This window comes from Ictidomys tridecemlineatus, chromosome 2 (assembly GCF_052094955.1).
Source record: "Ictidomys tridecemlineatus isolate mIctTri1 chromosome 2, mIctTri1.hap1, whole genome shotgun sequence".
Classification (NCBI taxonomy): Eukaryota; Metazoa; Chordata; class Mammalia; order Rodentia; family Sciuridae; genus Ictidomys; species Ictidomys tridecemlineatus.
This window is the reverse complement of record NC_135478.1, coordinates 2,843,847-2,861,799: the sequence shown is the minus strand read 5'-3', so window position 1 is coordinate 2,861,799 and position 17,953 is coordinate 2,843,847. Positions and strand designations below refer to the sequence as shown.

Genomic DNA, 17,953 nt, shown 5'->3' with positions numbered 1-17,953 from the left:
CGTGATGATTTTCCCCTCCCGGGGCACGGCTTGAAGGAGGGTGGCACACCGTGGGGAGGGGGTGCTAAGCCAGTCAAAGCAGTTCCCCTGGCTGGGTTTTCTGGGCTCGTTGCCAGCAGCATGCGGGACCGTGTGGGTCCTGGGCCCTGCCTGTCACTGCCTGCGGCTCCCTGCTGCCCTGGAGGTGGACCACAGTGCTGCTGTGGGCCAGAACCTCCTGTGTGTGACCCACAGCAAGGCACCCATCCGCCCAGGGCTCGGCTTGTTTGACCCAAGGGCCCTGGCCAGGCTGGCGGCCTCTGCCTGAGTCTTCAGAGCACCTAGAAGCTGCTGGACCCACCGCTCCTGGCTGGAGCTGGGGCAGCCGCTGGCTCTGCTGTGCCTGGACCTCAGCCAGCAGAGGGTTAAGCCAGGGAAGCAGTCCTCCCTGTCCTTCGTCAGGGGTCAAGCTGGCGGGGGTCGGGGGGCCTCTGGGGTCCATCTCAGCAAATGATGCTCGGAAGCCACCACCTCTGGGTGGCCTCTCAGCTGCCTGCCTGAGCCTCCTGCAGTGTCCACCTGCCCTGTGGGGCTGGGCCCAGGACGCCCCGGCTCCAGGACTCTCCCTGCGATGCCTGCTCGATGCCTGCTTGGTGGACGCCTTTGTCTCACGTCCTCAGCTCCGACTGGCAGTGAGCCTTTGCCCCTCCAGCCTCTGGCTCCCCTCCGCACATCCGCTGTCGCAGACCTGAGCGAGGGGACCTTCACAGGGCCTGGCTCTTCAGAGGTGCTCAGGGACACCTGCGTGTCCGTCTCCTGTGCTGGTGGCTCTGCAGGGTCTCTTCTTGGCCAGGGACAGTCTTTGGGAATCGAGCTGGACCAGGTCAGGGCCACCCTTCTGCCCTGCCTTCCCTCCTGTGAGCAGCAGCTGCAGTTTCTGTTCCTGCTGCAGGAGCCGCTGCTGCCAACCCCTGCGGGTGGGGTGTGCGGGGACTGGTGCTGGGGTGCTGCCGAGGGAAGCCAGGCCGCCTCCACTGTCCTGGCCAGGCCACGCTGGGTCCTTTAGAACTGGGTCAGTGCGACTGGGTGTTTGGATTACCTTAAAACAAATATTTGCTTCTGGTCCAGCCCAGTCCAGCAGCATGTGCTGAGCCGGCATGAGGGGGAGGGCCGGGGGCCCTCCAGACCTGGTGGGGGACAGTGGGGTGCCCTGTGGGAGGAGGTGCTCGTTCACTCTCACCTGAGTGACGACTAGCCGAGTTCCCTGTCACTCTAAGGGAGGTCTGGGTGTCTCCTGCAGTGCAGCAAGCCTGCAGGTGACAGGCAAGCACTGCCCCGCACCCACAGGCCTGGATTCCCTGACCGAGACCGCCTCCTTGCAGCCTTCGCACGCCGGGGGCGCCAGGTCCCCCATCAGGGCCTGGGACACAGCCAGTGTGGGGGACAGGCATGCAGCAAGTAACTACAGTGACAAATGCTTGAGGGCGGGGACAGCTAGGTGGCCTGAGAAAGTCCCAGAGATGGGATGGACGATGGCTGCAGAGGTTTCTGGGACCTGCCAAGTCTCTAAGCGAGGAGATGTGTTTAGAAGTTGGTCAGGCGAAGAGGAAGCAGTGCTCCGGGCAGAGGGACAGAGGCGCAGGCCTGGTGGGGGGCCGGGGGTTGAGAAGGGAGTGGGCTGTGAGAGCCGGTCGGTCGGCAGCCTTGAGGGCGTGGTGAAGACGCATGCGGGTTACAGGGGTGCATTGTGTATGCTTCTTGGGGCCGGGCGTGGGCCCCAGCTCTGCCCAGCCTGGGACTGACTTCCCCCTGGGAGCCGGGAGCTGGAGCGTTGGAGGACCCGCCTGCTGCGGCTGTGGGGTCCCAGGCAGAGGTGGCTCCAGCCTTTCAGCCAGGATGACTGCCTCGGATCCCAGGGCAGCGGGTGGAGAGGAGGAGAACACTTTGAGACCCATTTAGGGGGACAGGGAGGTCGCACAGGGATGGGACCTGCTGTCAAGGGGACAATTTGAAAGCCAGACAGCCCTCCCTCCTCAGCCCGTCCACCGGTCCCTCTTTCCTCACAGCTTGTCACTGCATTCCGAGGGAGCTGAGAGGATGTCCTGCGGGGCCCCAGTGACGGTGACGGAGCGGGCCGACGCGGGCGACATGGACGACCCTGCAGCCCGCTTCCAGGTGCAGAAGCACTCGTGGGACGGGCTCCGCAGCATCATCCACGGCAGCCGCAAGTACTCGGGCCTCATTGTCAACAAGGCCCCGCACGACTTCCAGTTTGTGCAGAAGGCAGACGAGTCGGGCCCCCACTCCCACCGCCTCTACTACCTGGGTAAGCCTGCCCGGACGCCGGGCTGCCCTGAATGGGCAGGTCTCGGGGCAGTTGTCACCGCGCCTGCTCAGAGGACCTGTGTTTGCAAAGTGCCTGTGGTGGGCCTGCTGTGGGGACATAGTGCCACAGGCCGTGGCACCCACAGATGGCACCCTGTCATTAGGATAGCTTGGGGCAGGGCGAGGGGAGGAGGACACGCCCCCACGAGGGCTGGCCAGCCATGGGGCCAAGCGCTGGTCTGCCCATCTGCACTGCCAGACACTGGTGGCTCGGAGCCTGGAAATTGTTTCTACATGGTCAGCTGGGCCTCCTCCCAGGCCCCTGGCCCAGGCTGGTGGGGCACAAGAAACAGGACAGTGCACAGAGATCCCCTGTGGGAGGTGGCGGACTTCAGCGGGAGCTCGCTGTGTAGGGACGTGTTGTGAAGGATCCGTGGGCTCACGGAGAGGCAGGTGGCTTGTGTCACCGCCAGCAGTTCATAGGTGGCTTGCTGCATGTTTGCCACCCGCCTCAGATTCCTAGAAGTGGCTGCCCACTCTTGGTGGCGTCCTCTCTGGGCATGTGCCTGTGAGCACACTTTCTCCGTCAGGCTGTCTGTCCACCAGACCCTCACACTGACCAGCCTCGTGGGCCCCTGCAGGCAGGCCAGAGCCGCCTCCTGTAGGGGACCGGGAATACGTGTAGAATGAACGGATGTCACCCTCCTTTGCCTGAAGGGCATATAAGGAGGAGGCCCTTGAAGGAATCAGCCAGGCCTGGTGGCACATGGCTGCTGACGGGTGGCAGGGCTCTCAGTCTGCCCTGTGGACACCAGGTCAGATTGCTCTGTGTGGGCAATGCCCTGGGCACTGCAAGATGCCGAGCAAAACCGCCTCCAGTTGAGAGCCACTGTCCCGGCTTCAGCAGGAGCGGGGTCATTCTCTAGGCCCACGCTCTTGGCCCGGGGATCCCTGAGACCACGCCCACTCGTGCCTGGGCCTCAGTCGGTACTGGAACCAAAGAAGGAGCGAGTCACTGCTGTCCTCTGCCCGAGGCTGAGCACATGCTCGTGCCAGAGACCCTGATGGACACTGGTGCAGTCCCTCAGACGGGCCTGTGGTGGGAACAGAGCCAGGAGGGGCGTGGCCAGGAGCGGGGCTCTGCAGACCTTCGCCTGGCGGCCCAGGGCTTTGAGCTGCATCAGCACCGCGAGTGGGAGATCTCGCAGCCCTAAAGCTGAGAGCTCACTCGCTGGCCCTTTGCAGAGAAGCGTTTGCCAGCGCTAGTCTGGAAGTTAGGACGGGAAACCTCCAAGTGTCACTCACCCAAGAGGGAGCTGCGGAGGGTGCCCAGATCAGGGAGCTGGCGGGCCGCGACCTCCCCTGTTCGCCGTTTGCCCCGCGGCACCCACCCCGCGTGCCCATACAGTTCTGGGCCCTGGGCTTGTGCTTGTGCCCTTGCCCCCTGCTCAGGGCGCTCAGCGAGGTTCCTGCGGCTGCCCTGAGGTGGTGGCTTCCCACAACTCAGTGAGAGAGCGAAAAGTCACCTGACCAGGTGGGAGGCCAAGTCTGCGTGGGGTTGCACAGGCTGAAACAGGTGGGGGCCGCGCTCCCTCCAGAGGCTCAGGGGACATGTGTTCATGCCTCTTCCAGCTTCAGTGGCTGCCAGTGTCCCTGGCTTGTAGCCGCATCTCGCTGTTCTCGGCCTTCAGGGTCACAGTGATGTCTTCTCTTCTGTCCTACTGGGATTCCCTTCTGCCTCCCTCTTAAAGGACACCTGATCGCTGGGCTCAGGAGGCTGAGGCAGGAGGATCTTGAGTTCAAAGCCAGCCTCAGCAACGTAGACCCTGAGTGACTCCGCGAGACCCTGTCTCTAAGTAAAAGAAAGAGGGCTGGGATGTGGCTCGGTGGTTAAGTGCCCCTGCGTTCTATTCCTGGTACCAAAACCCATCAAACCCCAAAATGAGGACATGTGCTGACAGCAGGCCCCCAGGACGGCCCCCAGGTGATCCCCAGCCCCAAGCCTCCGTCTGTCGGTGGTTGCAAAACCCATTTCACCACACGGGAAGGCATTCATGTCTAGGCCCCAGGACAGGTACATCTGGGTTTGGGGGCCACTGTTCAGCCTCCAGAGCTGCGAGAAGGGACAGAAACCCTCTGAACTGGCCCAAGCTGCAGAGGGCATCTTCTGGGGGAGATGGGATGTCTCATGGTGCCCAGGGCTCAAGGCCCAGCTGCCTCAGGAAGTGGACCAGGAGACTTTTGGAACCCAAGTATGGCACCCTGTGCCTACCTCTGTCCAGGCCCTGCCACCCAGGTCTCCGGCCGTGCGTCCCCACAGCTCCAAGGCACCAGTGTACCCCAGGACTGGAGGAAGGACCAGATGGGCTGAGCCTAGGTCCGCTGTCAGTCACCTGCAGCCTGTGTCCAGGTGGGCGGGACCCGTAGCCTGGGGCTGCTGAGAGCCCGGCCAGTGGGGGGGCAGCTCCAGACAAGGGTATGCTTTTAGCAGAGGCCCCAGAATACACTGTCTCTGTTGGGGTGGTGGTCACCCTCCAGCCGATCACGTCACTCCCCACCAAGCTCCCAGGGCTGCCTGTGGCCCCCACGACCATGGCATGTCTTGGTGCCAGGCCCAGTGGCTGCCCTGAGTCACGACCTGCCTTAGGCCCAGGTTTGCCCCCCAAGGCACAAAGAGCTAGTCACTGGGGCCCTCTGGGAGCGCCCCTCTGTTCTGACTGGTGGAGCCCAGTGCAAACTGGGTGGCCCAGCAGGCGCCTTCCCACTCCTACTGCAGGAAGATGGGCAGAGAGGCCTGGGGCCTGGACTCCTGCTGTCCTCTGTGGCCAGTCCCTCACCCCATCCCACAGCATCTTCTGTTAGGAAGAGGAGGTCTCAGGGCCCTGGGCAGGTCTCGGACTCCTGTAGAAAAGAAAGCCAGGACTGGGGTCCTGGGACTGGGGAAGGTTGTCCTGGCCATGTGCCTGCCCTGCCAGGCCAGCCCGTGAGGCCCTGCCACTCGGTGACTGGATGCAGTGTTTGCACTGTCCTGTGTCACCTGCCATGCCTGTGGGGGCAGTGGGTGATGGGTGGGCAGTGGTGTATGGAGGGGCAGGACTGGCAAAAGGGGAGGCACAGTGGCCACGGGTCAGCGGCTGTCTTTAGCCCTCTCCACCTTTTGCCTTGATGCCAGGCGTCACCGTGCTGGGAGGTGCGCCTTATCCTCGGCGAGGCCTTACCTTTGACTTCCTACTGGAAGGCTCTCCTTGAGGGTCCCTGTGGGTGACTGTCCCCAGGCTGCTCTTTAGAAAACCGCTCCCAGCCCTTCCTATTGCCCCACGTGCTCTCTTACGTGTATGTGTGTGTGCACGCACATGAGTGTGTGTTTCCCCATTACTGGGGGGAGACCCGGGGATGATTGGTCCCTGAGCTTCATCTGTACATTTACTCATTGTTCATTTATTGTTATCAGGGAGATTGAACCCAGGGGTGCTTAACCATTGAGTCACATCCCAAGCCCCTTTTTCCTTTTAACTTTTTTTTTTTTAATATGTCTTTAGTTGTAGATGGACACAATATCTTTATTTTATTTATCTGTATGTGGTGCAGAAGATGGAACCCAGTGAGTGCTTCGCGTGTGCTAGGCAAGCGCTCTGCCACTCAGCCCCAGCCCTAGCCCCAGCCCCTCCTTTTAACTTTAATTTTGAGACAGGGCCTCACTAAGTTGCTGAGGCTGGCTTTGAACTCCTGATCCTCCTGCCTCAGCCTCCCGAGCTGCTGGAAGGCAGGCGTGGCCGCTGTGTTGCTTCTTTTTTGAGATCTGAGCTGTGCCTCACAGTCCACAGCCTTGTACTTTTCAAGTTGTGAGACTTGGTGGCTCTCAGCAGTATGTTTGCAGCATCGCACACACGTCACCTCTGTCTAGTTCAGAGTGTTGCGTCGTCTCAGAGGAAGCCTGTGTGCAGCACTCACGCCCTGCTCCCCCAGCCCTCCTCAGCCTCCTGTGTCTGGAGGCCCCTGCTCTGGACATCCGTGTCAGTGCAGTCACACTCCGCATGTTCTGGTCCCCACTCGCCTGGTGTTCCTGGAAAGCAGGGAGTCCCCGCAGACTCAGGGCCTCGGGCCAGGCGTGATGGCGCATGGCGCACACTGTGGTCCCAGCTATTCTGGTTGGATCACCCAGGGGTTTGGGGCAGCCTGGGCAACAAAGTAAGACCCTGTCACTTAAAATAGTTCAAAAAATAAAACTCAGGCCTTTAGAGAGCAAGTCGCTGTCCCAGGACTCAGGCCCTCCACCTTCCTCCACACAATCGTTTCCACCCGCACACGTCCAAAGTTCACTTTGTGTATTTCACAGGTCTCTTGAAAGGAAGCCCTGGCGAGGTCTCCTTCTTTTTCTTTGGGTTGCCCGTCTGCCCCTAGCTGTCCTTCATAGGTGTGCCCGGGGCACAGCCTGCCAGGATGAATGCCTTCCTCAGCGTTGAGCCCCGAGGGCCTGGCGGGCGGCCTGCTGTCCCCTCAGAACCCCTTGGGAAGGAGGAGGTCCTGAGAAGGAGGGTAGCAGCAGCCTGGGTCTTTCTGCCCAGAAACTTGAAGAACATGCAGGGCCAGAGCTGGGTTCCATGGCGGAGTACTGCCCAGGGCGGAGCCTGCCGGCTCTGTCCCCAGGACACAGGAGATAAAACAGATACGCAGAGGAGGAGAAAGGAGCTCCGATGGCCTGTGATTCGTCGTTAGCTAGGGCAGGTTCACAGGCCACCGCTGGACACCCTGTGCTGTTGGAAGGTGTACACAAGGAGAAGCCCAACTTGGTGCCCAGCCTTGTGGCAGAGGTGTCCTCGATCCCACGGGGCCAGGCGGCAGGTGTACCCTCCTCCTTGTCTGCAGGTTCCTCAGCCCCAGGTCTAGCCACGTCTGTTTTCCAGCTGCCGCTCAGTCAGACCCTGTCTCAAAAACGAATAAAAAGGACTGGGGTGTGGCCCAGTGGGAGAGCATTCTTGGGCTCCATCCCCAGTCCACACACAATTTTTTTTTCTTGTTATTGTTTTCTAAACAATACAACGTAACAACTTCGTACACAGCGCTTATTAGGTAATCTGAGTCACCCAGAAATGACTGAAAGTCCGGGAGGGTGTGTGCAGGTGCTGTGAGTGCTGGGCTGTTGGCCTGCGGGACTGGAGCATCTAGATTTTGGAATCCTGGGGGTCCTGAGCCCAATCTCCCAAGGATGCTGAGGAAAGACCTCATTTTATCTGCTTCAAAGAAGTCCTTAGTGCCTTCCACAGAAAGACCCATCCCAGCCTCAGAGACACGGCACTTGAAAAACTGATGGACTGCAGGTGACTTCGGGTGACACAGGCATCGTGTGGCTGGCTCTGTGAGCTGTACTTCATGCACCTGCACAGAAGCCTCCCTCGGCAGCCGTGTCCCTGGTCACCTACAGGAGCGTTAGATTGAACCAGTGCTTCTCCTCAGGGGAGATTCCATTCCTCAAGGAGTACTGGGCACATCTGGGGACATTTGTGGCTGTCACTTGCTCTTGGCAGGGAGGGGTGGAGCCGCAGTGTGCAGCGCCCACCCCTGAGGAGGCTGCTGTCCGAGTGGTGAGAAAGGCTTTCCCTGGCTGTCACCCCGGGTGGGTTCCTCCCCAGCCTCCCGCTCAGAGGGGCCGTCAGGAGCCAGGCCTGGCGTCCCCAGCGCCCTTCCTATTCTTCCATGGGCTACTTCTCCAGTAATTGTGGCCACCATATTCAGCTCAGATGCCTCAGAGGAGGAAGACCCTGTCGCTGAAGCGATCACACCCCAGGCCTGTGGCTCTCTGGGGAGGGGCGCTCCGAGGGACCCAGCTGCAGGGACCCGGAGCCCTCTGGAGGCCCTGCCCCCTGCTGGATGCTCATGCAGGACCTTGTGCTATGCCTGCAGGGATGCCCTACGGCAGCCGGGAGAACTCCCTCCTCTACTCGGAGATCCCCAAGAAGGTGCGCAAGGAGGCCCTGCTGCTGCTGTCCTGGAAGCAGATGCTGGACCACTTCCAGGTGGGCTGCGTCCTGCCGCAGAGCCCTGTCTTCCCAGCATGATGCCGCCCGGCCTTGTGCCACAGAGGGGGGCCCAGGCTGCCCAGAGCAGGCTCTGTCCTAGCTGCAGGCCTCCCTGGTGGAAGCTGTCAGATGCAGCCTTCCCAGATGTGGGGCCCAGGGCTGGTCCTGAGGGCGGTGGTGGCCCTCCATGGAGCCGGCTTGCGAGTGGGTGCAGCTCAGGTGGGGAGGGCCTCCTGTGTCCACGTTGCTTCACACGAGGCTGAGCAGAGCATGCTGCAGCTCCATGCATCCCAGAGCCTCCCTCCCTGTGGCTTGTCCCCTCTTTGTCCCCAGTGCCCAGCTGAACCACTTTGTGTTCCGCACAGTGCCGATGGTTCTTCTGCTTCTCCTTTATTTTACTGAGTTTTGAGGGGCTGGGGATGAAGCACAGGGCTTCCGTGCATACAGGCACACGCTGTACCCCTGAGCCACCCCCTGGCCCAGTCTGCTTTAAAAAAATGCATGCCTTCGCTTCGGCCGCCAAAGGGCCCTGGTCTGCAGGTGTCACCACGCTGTGTGCTGTGCGAGAGGGCGCCCCTCCCGGGCCTGGGCCAGGCGCTCAGTGGCCAGGCTTGAATCCCTGCTCCCCCAACTCTTGCAGATGATGTGGATATTTAGGGTTCGGTGTGGATATTTAGGGTTCAGGGGTTTTGATGGAATGCTCTTGGGGGGAGGGGCTGCAGGAGTGGCAGTGGGCACCAGAGAAGAGTGCCCAGTGGCTGGGACAGGATTGCCTGGAGAGACTTCGTGGCAGGGGGTTTAAGGAGAGCCCTCTGCCACTGCCGTGCAGTCGCTGTGCACCAGGCCAGGCTGCCGTGCCCCTCTGGGCACAGGTCCAGGCTCTGCCCACCTGCTAGGCCCAGCATGCAGAGCCCTCGCTGGCGAAGCCTTGCAGGGGGGCCCAGGCCACCAGGTTTCTGTCTGTCCCCCAGGCCACGCCCCACCATGGGGTGTACTCGCGGGAGGAGGAGCTGCTGCGGGAGCGGAAGCGCCTGGGCGTCTTCGGCATCACCTCCTACGACTTCCACAGCGAGAGCGGCCTCTTCCTCTTCCAGGCCAGCAACAGCCTCTTCCACTGCAGGGACGGCGGCAAGAACGGCTTCATGGTGAGCCCCGGCCTGGCCAGGAAGGCAGGGCCGCTGGGGCGCCTCCCTCAACCGGCCTCTCTGTCTGCAGGTGTCCCCCATGAAGCCCCTGGAGATCAAGACCCAGTGCTCGGGGCCCCGGATGGACCCCAAGATCTGCCCCGCAGACCCCGCCTTCTTCTCCTTCATCAACAACAGCGACCTGTGGGTGGCCAACATCGAGACCGGCGAGGAGCGGCGACTGACCTTCTGCCACAGGGGTGAGGACCTGTCGGCCCTCCTGGGACAGCGGCCTGCCAGCTTCCAGACAGCCCTCGCCTCTCCCTGTCGCACGCCCCAGGCACCGCCTTGCCCCCCAGCTCTGTGCCTGCCCGGCCTGCAGCTTCCGTCTGCAGGAGGGAGCCCTCCGTGGCACCGGCCCACAGCCCAGCGGGCACTGCTGCTGCAGCCCCCACGCACGGGGCTCATCCTCGCTGTCCTAAGGGTCTGCACCGTGACCTGCCACGCAGGTGCCTGTGTCCCCACCCCCAGGCCCCTCTGCTGAACCCACAGGCATGGCCCCTGGAGGAGGTGCTTCTGGTGTGGAGTGGGTGCTGCCAGGGATCTCAGCACCCTGCAGTGCCCAGGAGGCCCCCTGCGTCCACGTGGAAAGTGTGGTGTGTGAGGCCACATGCACCTGAGTGGTCCCATCTGTGGTCTCTCCCCCAGGTTTGTCCAATGTCCTGGACGACCCCAAATCTGCTGGCGTTGCCACCTTCGTCATCCAGGAGGAGTTCGACCGCTTCACAGGCTGCTGGTGGTGTCCCACGGCCACCTGGGAAGGTGGGTGCCCTGCCCGTGCTCCACCTCAGCAGGGCCTCCCAGCAGTCCTGGGCCAGGGCTGCCCTTGATCTCCTTTTACCCTCGTCCCTTCTTTAAAGGCCTGGTCTCCACACACCTGTGAGTTCTGAGGTGCTGGGATTCACTGCAGGGATTTTCGGGGTGCAGTCGGGCCTTCACACCCCACTCTGGGCCATTTTGTGCTGGGAACGGCTCTGTTTGTATTACCATCGGGAAAGTCAGGCCCAGAGAGGAGCTGGACTGGGGTGTGTCTGGAGGGCCCTGGTGAAGCCCCGTGGCACCACAGAGCCCGCATGCAGCAGGGATGGGTGGCAGCAGGGACGTCCCGCACCCTTGGCAGCCTGCTGTGCCCTCAGGGTCAGAAGGCCTCAAGACGCTGCGCATACTGTATGAGGAAGTGGACGAGTCAGAGGTGGAAGTCATCCACGTCCCCTCCCCTGCGCTGGAGGAGCGGAAGACGGATTCCTACCGCTACCCCAGGACAGGCGAGTGCCGCCCCCCGGGCCTCTGGGAACCACTGTGCATGGGGAGGTCCCTGTCCACCCCCGCCGGCCTCCCCAGGCTCGGCACGGGGCGCTGGGTCAGGAGGCTGCCCCTGGGTGGGGTCGAGGGTGGAGGCCAAGCTGCTCACCCTCAGGCTGCCCCACAGTCAGGGCTCCGCAGCAGCCACGGGAGGCCAGCGCAGTGCTGCCCCGTTGGCCACCCACTCAGGAGGCCTAGCCAGGAGGATGGCTGGACCCCAGGAGTTCAAGGCCAGCCTGGGCAGCATAACAAGACCCCTTTGCTTAAAAACAAGATCCGTGTTTACGGCCATACGGTTAAAATCTGAATTGCACGTCACCTTCCTGTCACGTGGAATGCCTGTGGTCCTACATACCTGAAGTGCCGTCTGTCCTTTAGTCCTCTTTCGCCTTCAGAAAGGACATTTAGCCGTTAAATCCAGGAGTCGTGGCGGGTTTTGGTCCTCTGCCAACAGGGCTGTGGGGTCCCCTCCCACGCCCCGGGGCCCCTCGGGCTGTGTCTGCCTCTGCCCTGGTCTCTTTCCTTTTTGACCCCTTGGTAGTGCCAGGTCACCTCTAGAGCAAAACCAGGTACCCGCTGGGGTGTGGCCCAGAGCCAGCTGGCGGCCACCCAGGAAAGCTCTGAGGGCACCACTGCCTGCTCCTGTACCCACCTGCCCACACCTGTGCGCACGGAGCCTCTACGCCACTTGCTCCAGTCCCACCTGGGGCCGTTGGTCTCCTCCTCGCCTGACAGATGGGGAAGCGAAGGCTCCGAGACGTCACCCTGCCCTGGTTCTAGAGTGACAAGTGCCAGAGACCAAATTTGCCATCTGTTTGGGAAAGGGCAGCGTTGCCCTCTGCCATGGCCTGGCCCTCCTCCTGGGCCCTGAGCTGCGGCCCTCTGGAAGGGCCTGCCTGTCCCAGTGGTGGCCGCCTGGCTCCTGAGGGCTCGCCTGGCTGACTGGAGAAGACCCGTCCCCTGTTGCATTGTCAGGGTGTCATGGTGCCACGTCCTATCCTCTTAGGCCAACTGTGACGCTTTCCCAGGGCAGGGTGCATCAGCTTGGTGGATGTCCCCCGTGCCCCCGACACAGGGGCTGGCCTGAGCCTCTGTTTGTGTTCGGTACCAGTGAGCTGCCCAATGCCCTTTTTATTTTGAGACGGGGTCTTGCTAAGTTGCCCAGGCTGGTCTTGAACTTGACATCCTCCTGCCTCAGCCTCTTGAGCTGCTGGGACGACAGGCGTGGCCACTGTGCCAGGCTGGTCTCTGATCTTAAGCAATAGTCACATCCCTGTCAAGAGAATGCGCCAAGCACTAAGTCAGAAGGTCCGCCTAAGGGACTTTGTGCCGGTGCCAGAAGCGGACATCTTGCCGGCAGACCTTTGGACCCTGGCTTCTCCCCACCCCTGGCCCCCACTGTGCCAGCTGTCCACCTCCCTGTGGGTGTGGCCCTGCCTCCTCAGCCTGTGCAGCAACCCTGGCGCACACTAGGGACACCGTGTGTGCTCAGCCCACTCTCCTCCTCACAGGCAGCAAGAATCCCAAGATCGCCCTGAAGCTGGCCGAGTTCCAGACGGACAGTCAGGGCAAGGTGAGGCTGGCACGGCCTTGGGTGGCCTCAGGATGAAGCGGGAGGGGGCTGGAGGACAGGGTGGGACCAGGGTCTGCTCGCCGCCTCCCCTGGGCTTCCAGGCCCGAGTTGCTGCTCCGGCCTGCCTCGGCCACCTTCTCTCGGAGCTTGGGATTGCAGAGCCGCCTGCCCTGCTCCAGGGCGGCTGTGCGTTCGCTGCTGTGCCAGTGCCGTGAGCGAGCGGGTGGAGGGTTCCACGGCAGGAGCAGAAGGGCCCTGCTGTGCTGTGGTTCCACAGCTGACCTGCAGGTCCTCACCCCGCCCTGAGCACTCAGAAAAGGAGCTCCACTGGGGGCGAGGCAGGCAGGCAGGCAGGTCCCCCCCCAGCCCTTGGGCAGAACCCTGCGGGTCATTCTGTGGACCCAGGGGCTTCGTGGGATGTGCAGTGTCCTAGGACTTTCCGAAATAGCATCAGCTTCGGGTGTGAGGGTCCTGTCACCCGCAGGTCATCATGTGGGGCCTCAGGACCATGCCAGGGCCAGGCGCAAGGCCCCTCAGCCCAGAGCCCAGCGCCCTCCCACCCAGCCCCACCCTGCCCTGGGGTCTTCTCCGAGTCGTGGGCTGCGGGCGCCCAGACACGGGGCTCCTGGAAACTCAACAGCTCACGTGGGACAAAGCAGGGGCCGGAGGAGGCCACTCCAGGAGTCCAGAGGACATGCCAGGCATCCAGAGAGCTCAGACAAGCTGGGGACACTCGTGTGCTTTTGCAGAAATGAGGTCTTTCCCCAACTCGGGGCCGGTTCTCGGCAGGATCAGGCCCTCAGCAAGCCTTGCTCACGCTCTTGCCCAGACGTGCCAGGGATTTTAGGCAGGTCTGCCATGAGTGACCTCAGTGGGGTCCACAGGAGTCCGTTCACTTGATGGTTCTCAATGGTCACTTGCTCTCCTCCATGACACACAGTCCTGAGGCCTGCACGGGGTGCGCCAGTTGAGCCAGGCGGTCAGCAGGCATGGCCCTGCCCCACGGGTTAGGGTTCTGGGCCGCCAGCCTCCTCCCCTCCGAGGCCTGCTTGCTCAAGGCCCCTGGATCTGCAGGAACTGCCCAGAACAGACTGCTTGGTCCCTAGAACCCACAGGGTGCTCTGGGGGGACCCTGTCTCGGAGGCCCTGTCGAATGACTGTGGAGTCTGCTGGGACTGTTGTCCCCACTGCCACAGAACAGGCAGCTCAAAGAGCAGGAGGCCAGGGTCAGGGTGTGGCCCCGAGGGAAAGTGTGCCAGTCTCCTGGGGTCGCAGGTGGCCATCTTCTCCTGCGACACCACAGGACGGCCCCATGGTGTGTGTCCGCCCCCTGTTTTTCCATCATGGGTACCACGCACACTGGATCTGGCTTGGTCTGTTCAGTGTGAGCACATCCCAGAGCAGGGAACATGGCCGCCATCTCCTCAGGTGGTATGGGGACAGGCAGAGTGTGACCCACGTCTGTCTCCCTAGATCGTGTCGGCACGTGGGAAGGAGCTGGTGCAGCCCTTCAGCTCGCTGTTCCCCAAGGTGGAGTACATCGCCAGGGCTGGCTGGACCCGGGACGGCAAGTAGTGAGTGTCTCTGCGTCAGGTGACCTAGGGATTCAGAGTGGGTGCTGGGAACGACGGGTGGGCTGCCAAAACCACTGCTCCGACTGCCCACGGGTCTTGGGGTGATAGGACCAGGGCAGGGGACGTGTCCTGCCCACTTGTTCCCAGAGATGCCTCCTCCAGCCTGTCAGAGGCAGGACACTCTGGTCATTCACTTCAGTGTTGGTGGAACTAGGACATTTGGGGGTTAGAGATAATTGCAGGGGGCCCAAGTTCCCTAGTTGTAAGAAACACCAAATCATACCCTGACGTGGTGACATACCTGTCATCCCAGCAGCTTGGGAGGCTGAGGCAGGAGGATCCCAAGTTCAAGCCAGCTGATCCACTTAGTGAGGCCCTAAGCAACTTAGCAAGACCCTGTCTCAAAGTAAAATAAAAAGGACTGGGATTGTGGCCCCTGGTACAGCACCCCGGGTTCCATACTCAGTTCCAAGTCACAAAGTAGGGGCGCTCCCCTTGTTCCCCTTCCCACTTCCTGCAACCTCCACCCAGAGGCCACGGCCAGCTCGCCGTTCCTTCAGCTGTGGGCACAGTGGCCCTGTGTGCTTCTAAGTGAGGGGGAGATGAGCCTCGTCTGCTGTGAGGGGCGCGTCCCCCCGCCTGCAGTGGCGTGGCCCACACTGCCCACCCACCCCTCCCAGGTTGCTGTGGCCGTGAGCGGGCAGCAGCTACGAAAGCTCCCACATGGCCTGCAGAGCTGGCTCTGTCCCTGTTCCCTGACGCTGCGGGCTTCCCCTGGTCCTTCTCGGCAGGTGGCAGGCTCAGCCCGCGGGCTGCCTCCGGTCAGGCCGGGACGTCTTGTGCTCTTTCCTGCCGTCCCCGAGGCCTGCGTGGAGCAGCCCCACCCCACAGGGCAGGATTTGAGAGGTCCACCTGAGGCCGACTGGAGTGAGGTGGACCTGGGGGCTGGCTGGCCAAGAAGGAAGCAGGCCCCTTTGTGAAATGGTGCCCAAGACCCAGGGCCTAGGGCCCTTCCCTCCGGTGCTGGGGTCTGGCTGGCTGTGCCACTGAGCCCCAGCTCGGGTTCTGGGCCAAGTGCAGGCCAGGGACACCAGGGAGGCGGGGCTCGGCCCACCGCTGCCCAAGGCGCTGCTGCACCACCTGCAGCCTCTGAGGCCCCGCCCTCCTCTCCCATCCCAGCGCCTGGGCCATGTTCCTGGACCGGCCACAGCAGCGACTCCAGCTGGTCCTCCTCCCGCCTGCCCTGTTCATCCCGACCCCCGAGAGCGAAGAGCAGCGGCTGGCCTTCGCCAGAGCGGTCCCCCAGGACGTGCAGCCACACGTGGTGTACGAGGAGGTCACCAACGTCTGGATCAACGTAAGGGGGGCTGGGGCTGCGCGTGGCCTCCTGGGCGGGCCCCACGTGGAGAAGGGCTCGGAGCCGGCCTCCCCTCTCCTGACGCCCTCTGCCACACAGGTGCACGACATCTTCTACCCCTTCCCTCAGCCGGAGGGCACCCAGGAGTTCTGCTTCCTCCGAGCCAACGAGTGCAAGACCGGCTTCTGCCACCTGTACAGAGTCACCGCCGTCCTCCAGTCCCACGGCTACGACTGGACCCAGCCCCTCAGCCCTGGGGAAGGTGAGCAGAGCCTGGCTCCCGGTCGGCGTGGTGGCCCTGACAGAGTGGGTCCCCAGGGCAGGCACTGGAGCAGCCTCCCACGGGCCCTTGTAATCACAGGGGCCAGGGCCGTGACGGCAGCCGCCGCCTATTCTGCCAGCGGCATCTGTGGAGCGCTGTGACCAGCCCTCTCCATGACCAGGGCGGGGAAGGCGGGCTGCGGGCCACGCCCCATCTGCCACTGGCTTCACAGAGTTTTATTGGCACATGGCCAGGCCCACTCGTTGGGTGGCCTGCGGCTGCTTCTGGGTCACAGGGGCAGTGTCGAGCAGCAGCGTGGAGCAGCGGGGGCTTACAGAACCACAGGTGGTTGCTCTGGCTCCCTGTGGAAGTGGCCGGCCCCTGCTCCAGGTGCCCCCGGTACAGTCGTATGAAGAGGCAAGACACTCCTTGGTGTTTAGAAGGTTCTAGTGGAAGATAAAGCAGTAATCCAAGAACAAGGAAAGATCCTGCCTCGGGAGGAAGGCGAGTGGAGAGGCAAATGCTGCAGAGTGAGGGGCTTCTTTCTAGAAGGGGCTCAGGAGGATGTCTCAAATGGCATGCCGCCGAGCGGAGACTGGAACGCTGATAGGCATATAGCACGCTCCAGGCAGAGGGCACGGCCTGCAAAGGCCCGGGGTCAGGATAAGCCTGGTGTGTTGGAGGCACAGGGAGGAGGGGAGGCAGAGGGGGCAGGGCAGCCCTGCAGGGCCCTGTGGAGGACTCGGACTGGACCCTACAGGAAGCGGGAAGTTGCTGGTCTCACACGGGTGTAAAGTGAGTCCTGGTCTCCATGGTGCAGGCCGAGGGCGAGTGAAGTGGCGGCACCTGGGGTTCCTGCACCATTACAGCTGAGTGGGAGCGTGTGGTGTGGAGGCCCCCAGGCCCGCGGGGTTCCAGGCTGACACAGAGAGACTGAGGGGCTGTTTTGGGATGCGGACCTGCTTGAGATGAGGTGCCGATGGCAGAAGATTGCTGTGTGGGTGACACCTAGGGGCACGGAGCAGGCATGGGGGAGCACAGGTGTCGCAGCCCCCCCAGGACACAGCCTAGGCTTCCAGAGTCAGGGCAGGGGGACTCTGGGCTGGATCCCTGGGCACTGCAGGCGTGAGCAGCACCCGCCTCCACCCACTCCTAGCCAGGAGCCCCATGTTCCCAGACATGTGTGAGCCCCACAGTTTAGAGCCCTGCCCACAAATGCCCCAAGCGCCGTCCAGTGCAGGGCGGCCTGGGGCGCGTGGCAGTCAGCCCGCTGGAGCCAGGGGACTGGTGCCAGGTTGGACGGCTCCACCACGCAGGCCTGAGGTTGGTGAGCCACTAAGGCCTGGCTGGCTGACCTGGCCCTGCCCAGCTGGCCCAGCCTTGCCCAGGCACTGGGCACCTGTACCTGCAGCCCTCTGGGGGCCTGGCAGCCTGAGAGTTGCATATCCATGCCCCGTGGTCACTGGTGGAGGGGCAGTGGCTGCTCCGTGGGGCCCCGGACTCTCCAGTGTGCTGCAGTGCCTTGGTGACCTCGGGCCCAGATCTGCATGGCCAGCCTGCTCTGGAGCTACACCTGTGGGTTCCCAGCTCCTGCCTCCTATCGTGGGGCAGATGCCTGCTGGATGGTGACAGGGAGCTGAGCATGTGTACCTTCGTGATGTTTAGTCAGCAGGAGTGAGTGCCTGCAGGGGACTAGGGAGGCTTGGTGGCCCGCGGGAGGGCGGGGCTCAGGAGGAGCCTGGGAACCTGAGGAGGAGCAGGTGGGCATCTGGGTGAAGGCGGGCAGGGAGGGACGGTCAGCAGGACCCTGGGGCCAGACAAAATCGGGCTGGAGCCTAGTGCCTCAGGAGGCTCCACGGGCAGGAATGAGCAGAGGGCCAGCCAGGCAGGCAGTGCCCAGGCCCTGTGGGCATCAGGAGAGGGACCCACGCACAACTCGCCCCACAAACTGTGGGCCTCAGCAGGCCAGCATGACAGGACCAGCCAGGGAGGCTGAGGGCAGGAGCCCCTGTCCCCAAGAGTTGGCCTCTACTCTTCCTGTGCCACTGTGTGCAGGACCCTTGTCCCTGTCGCGCCACGTGTGGGTGCCAGTGTCTTTTAGGCCTAGAATGATTCAGGAGAAAAGTGAGCCCTGGCTCCCGAGCTCAGCCCCTTTCTGTTGCATCAGCAGCCATCCTGTGTCGCCTCCCAGAAAACCGCAGAGCATACACATCCACTTGCTTCCTGGCCTGGGGCCGCGGAGCCCTACAAGGCCAGAGTCACTCGCCTTTCGAAGGCTCTAGGACAGCGAGTTCCAGAGTCCTGGCTTGTCTTGGGAAAGGCTGGTCCTGCCATCTGCCAACAGGCATTGGCCCCACAGTCCCCTTGACCACTCTGGCAG

The 17,953-nt window shown here is 62.7% G+C and overlaps 1 protein-coding gene across 10 annotated transcripts in view; it reads left to right on the top strand.

Annotated features, from left to right (window-relative positions):
• The window catches only part of Dpp9 (dipeptidyl peptidase 9), a 37,191-nt gene that overhangs the window by 6,883 nt on the left and 12,355 nt on the right, over window positions 1–17,953 (top strand). For 8 of the 10 annotated variants that reach the window (XM_078033998.1, XM_078034003.1, XM_040290656.2 and 5 more), the window contains 10 exons: window positions 2,046–2,305; window positions 8,206–8,318; window positions 9,293–9,466; window positions 9,537–9,705; window positions 10,154–10,267; window positions 10,642–10,770; window positions 12,319–12,380; window positions 13,854–13,954; window positions 15,134–15,311; window positions 15,411–15,573. In XM_078033998.1, coding sequence (XP_077890124.1) covers window positions 2,046–2,305; window positions 8,206–8,318; window positions 9,293–9,466; window positions 9,537–9,705; window positions 10,154–10,267; window positions 10,642–10,770; window positions 12,319–12,380; window positions 13,854–13,954; window positions 15,134–15,311; window positions 15,411–15,573 — 1,463 coding nt within the window. Of the gene's footprint in view, window positions 1–736; window positions 863–931; window positions 1,052–2,045; window positions 2,306–8,205; window positions 8,319–9,292; window positions 9,467–9,536; window positions 9,706–10,153; window positions 10,268–10,641; window positions 10,775–12,318; window positions 12,381–13,853; window positions 13,955–15,133; window positions 15,312–15,410; window positions 15,574–17,953 lie in introns of those variants that run through there. The other 2 variants (XM_078034010.1, XM_078033996.1) reach the window with 2 other exon arrangements.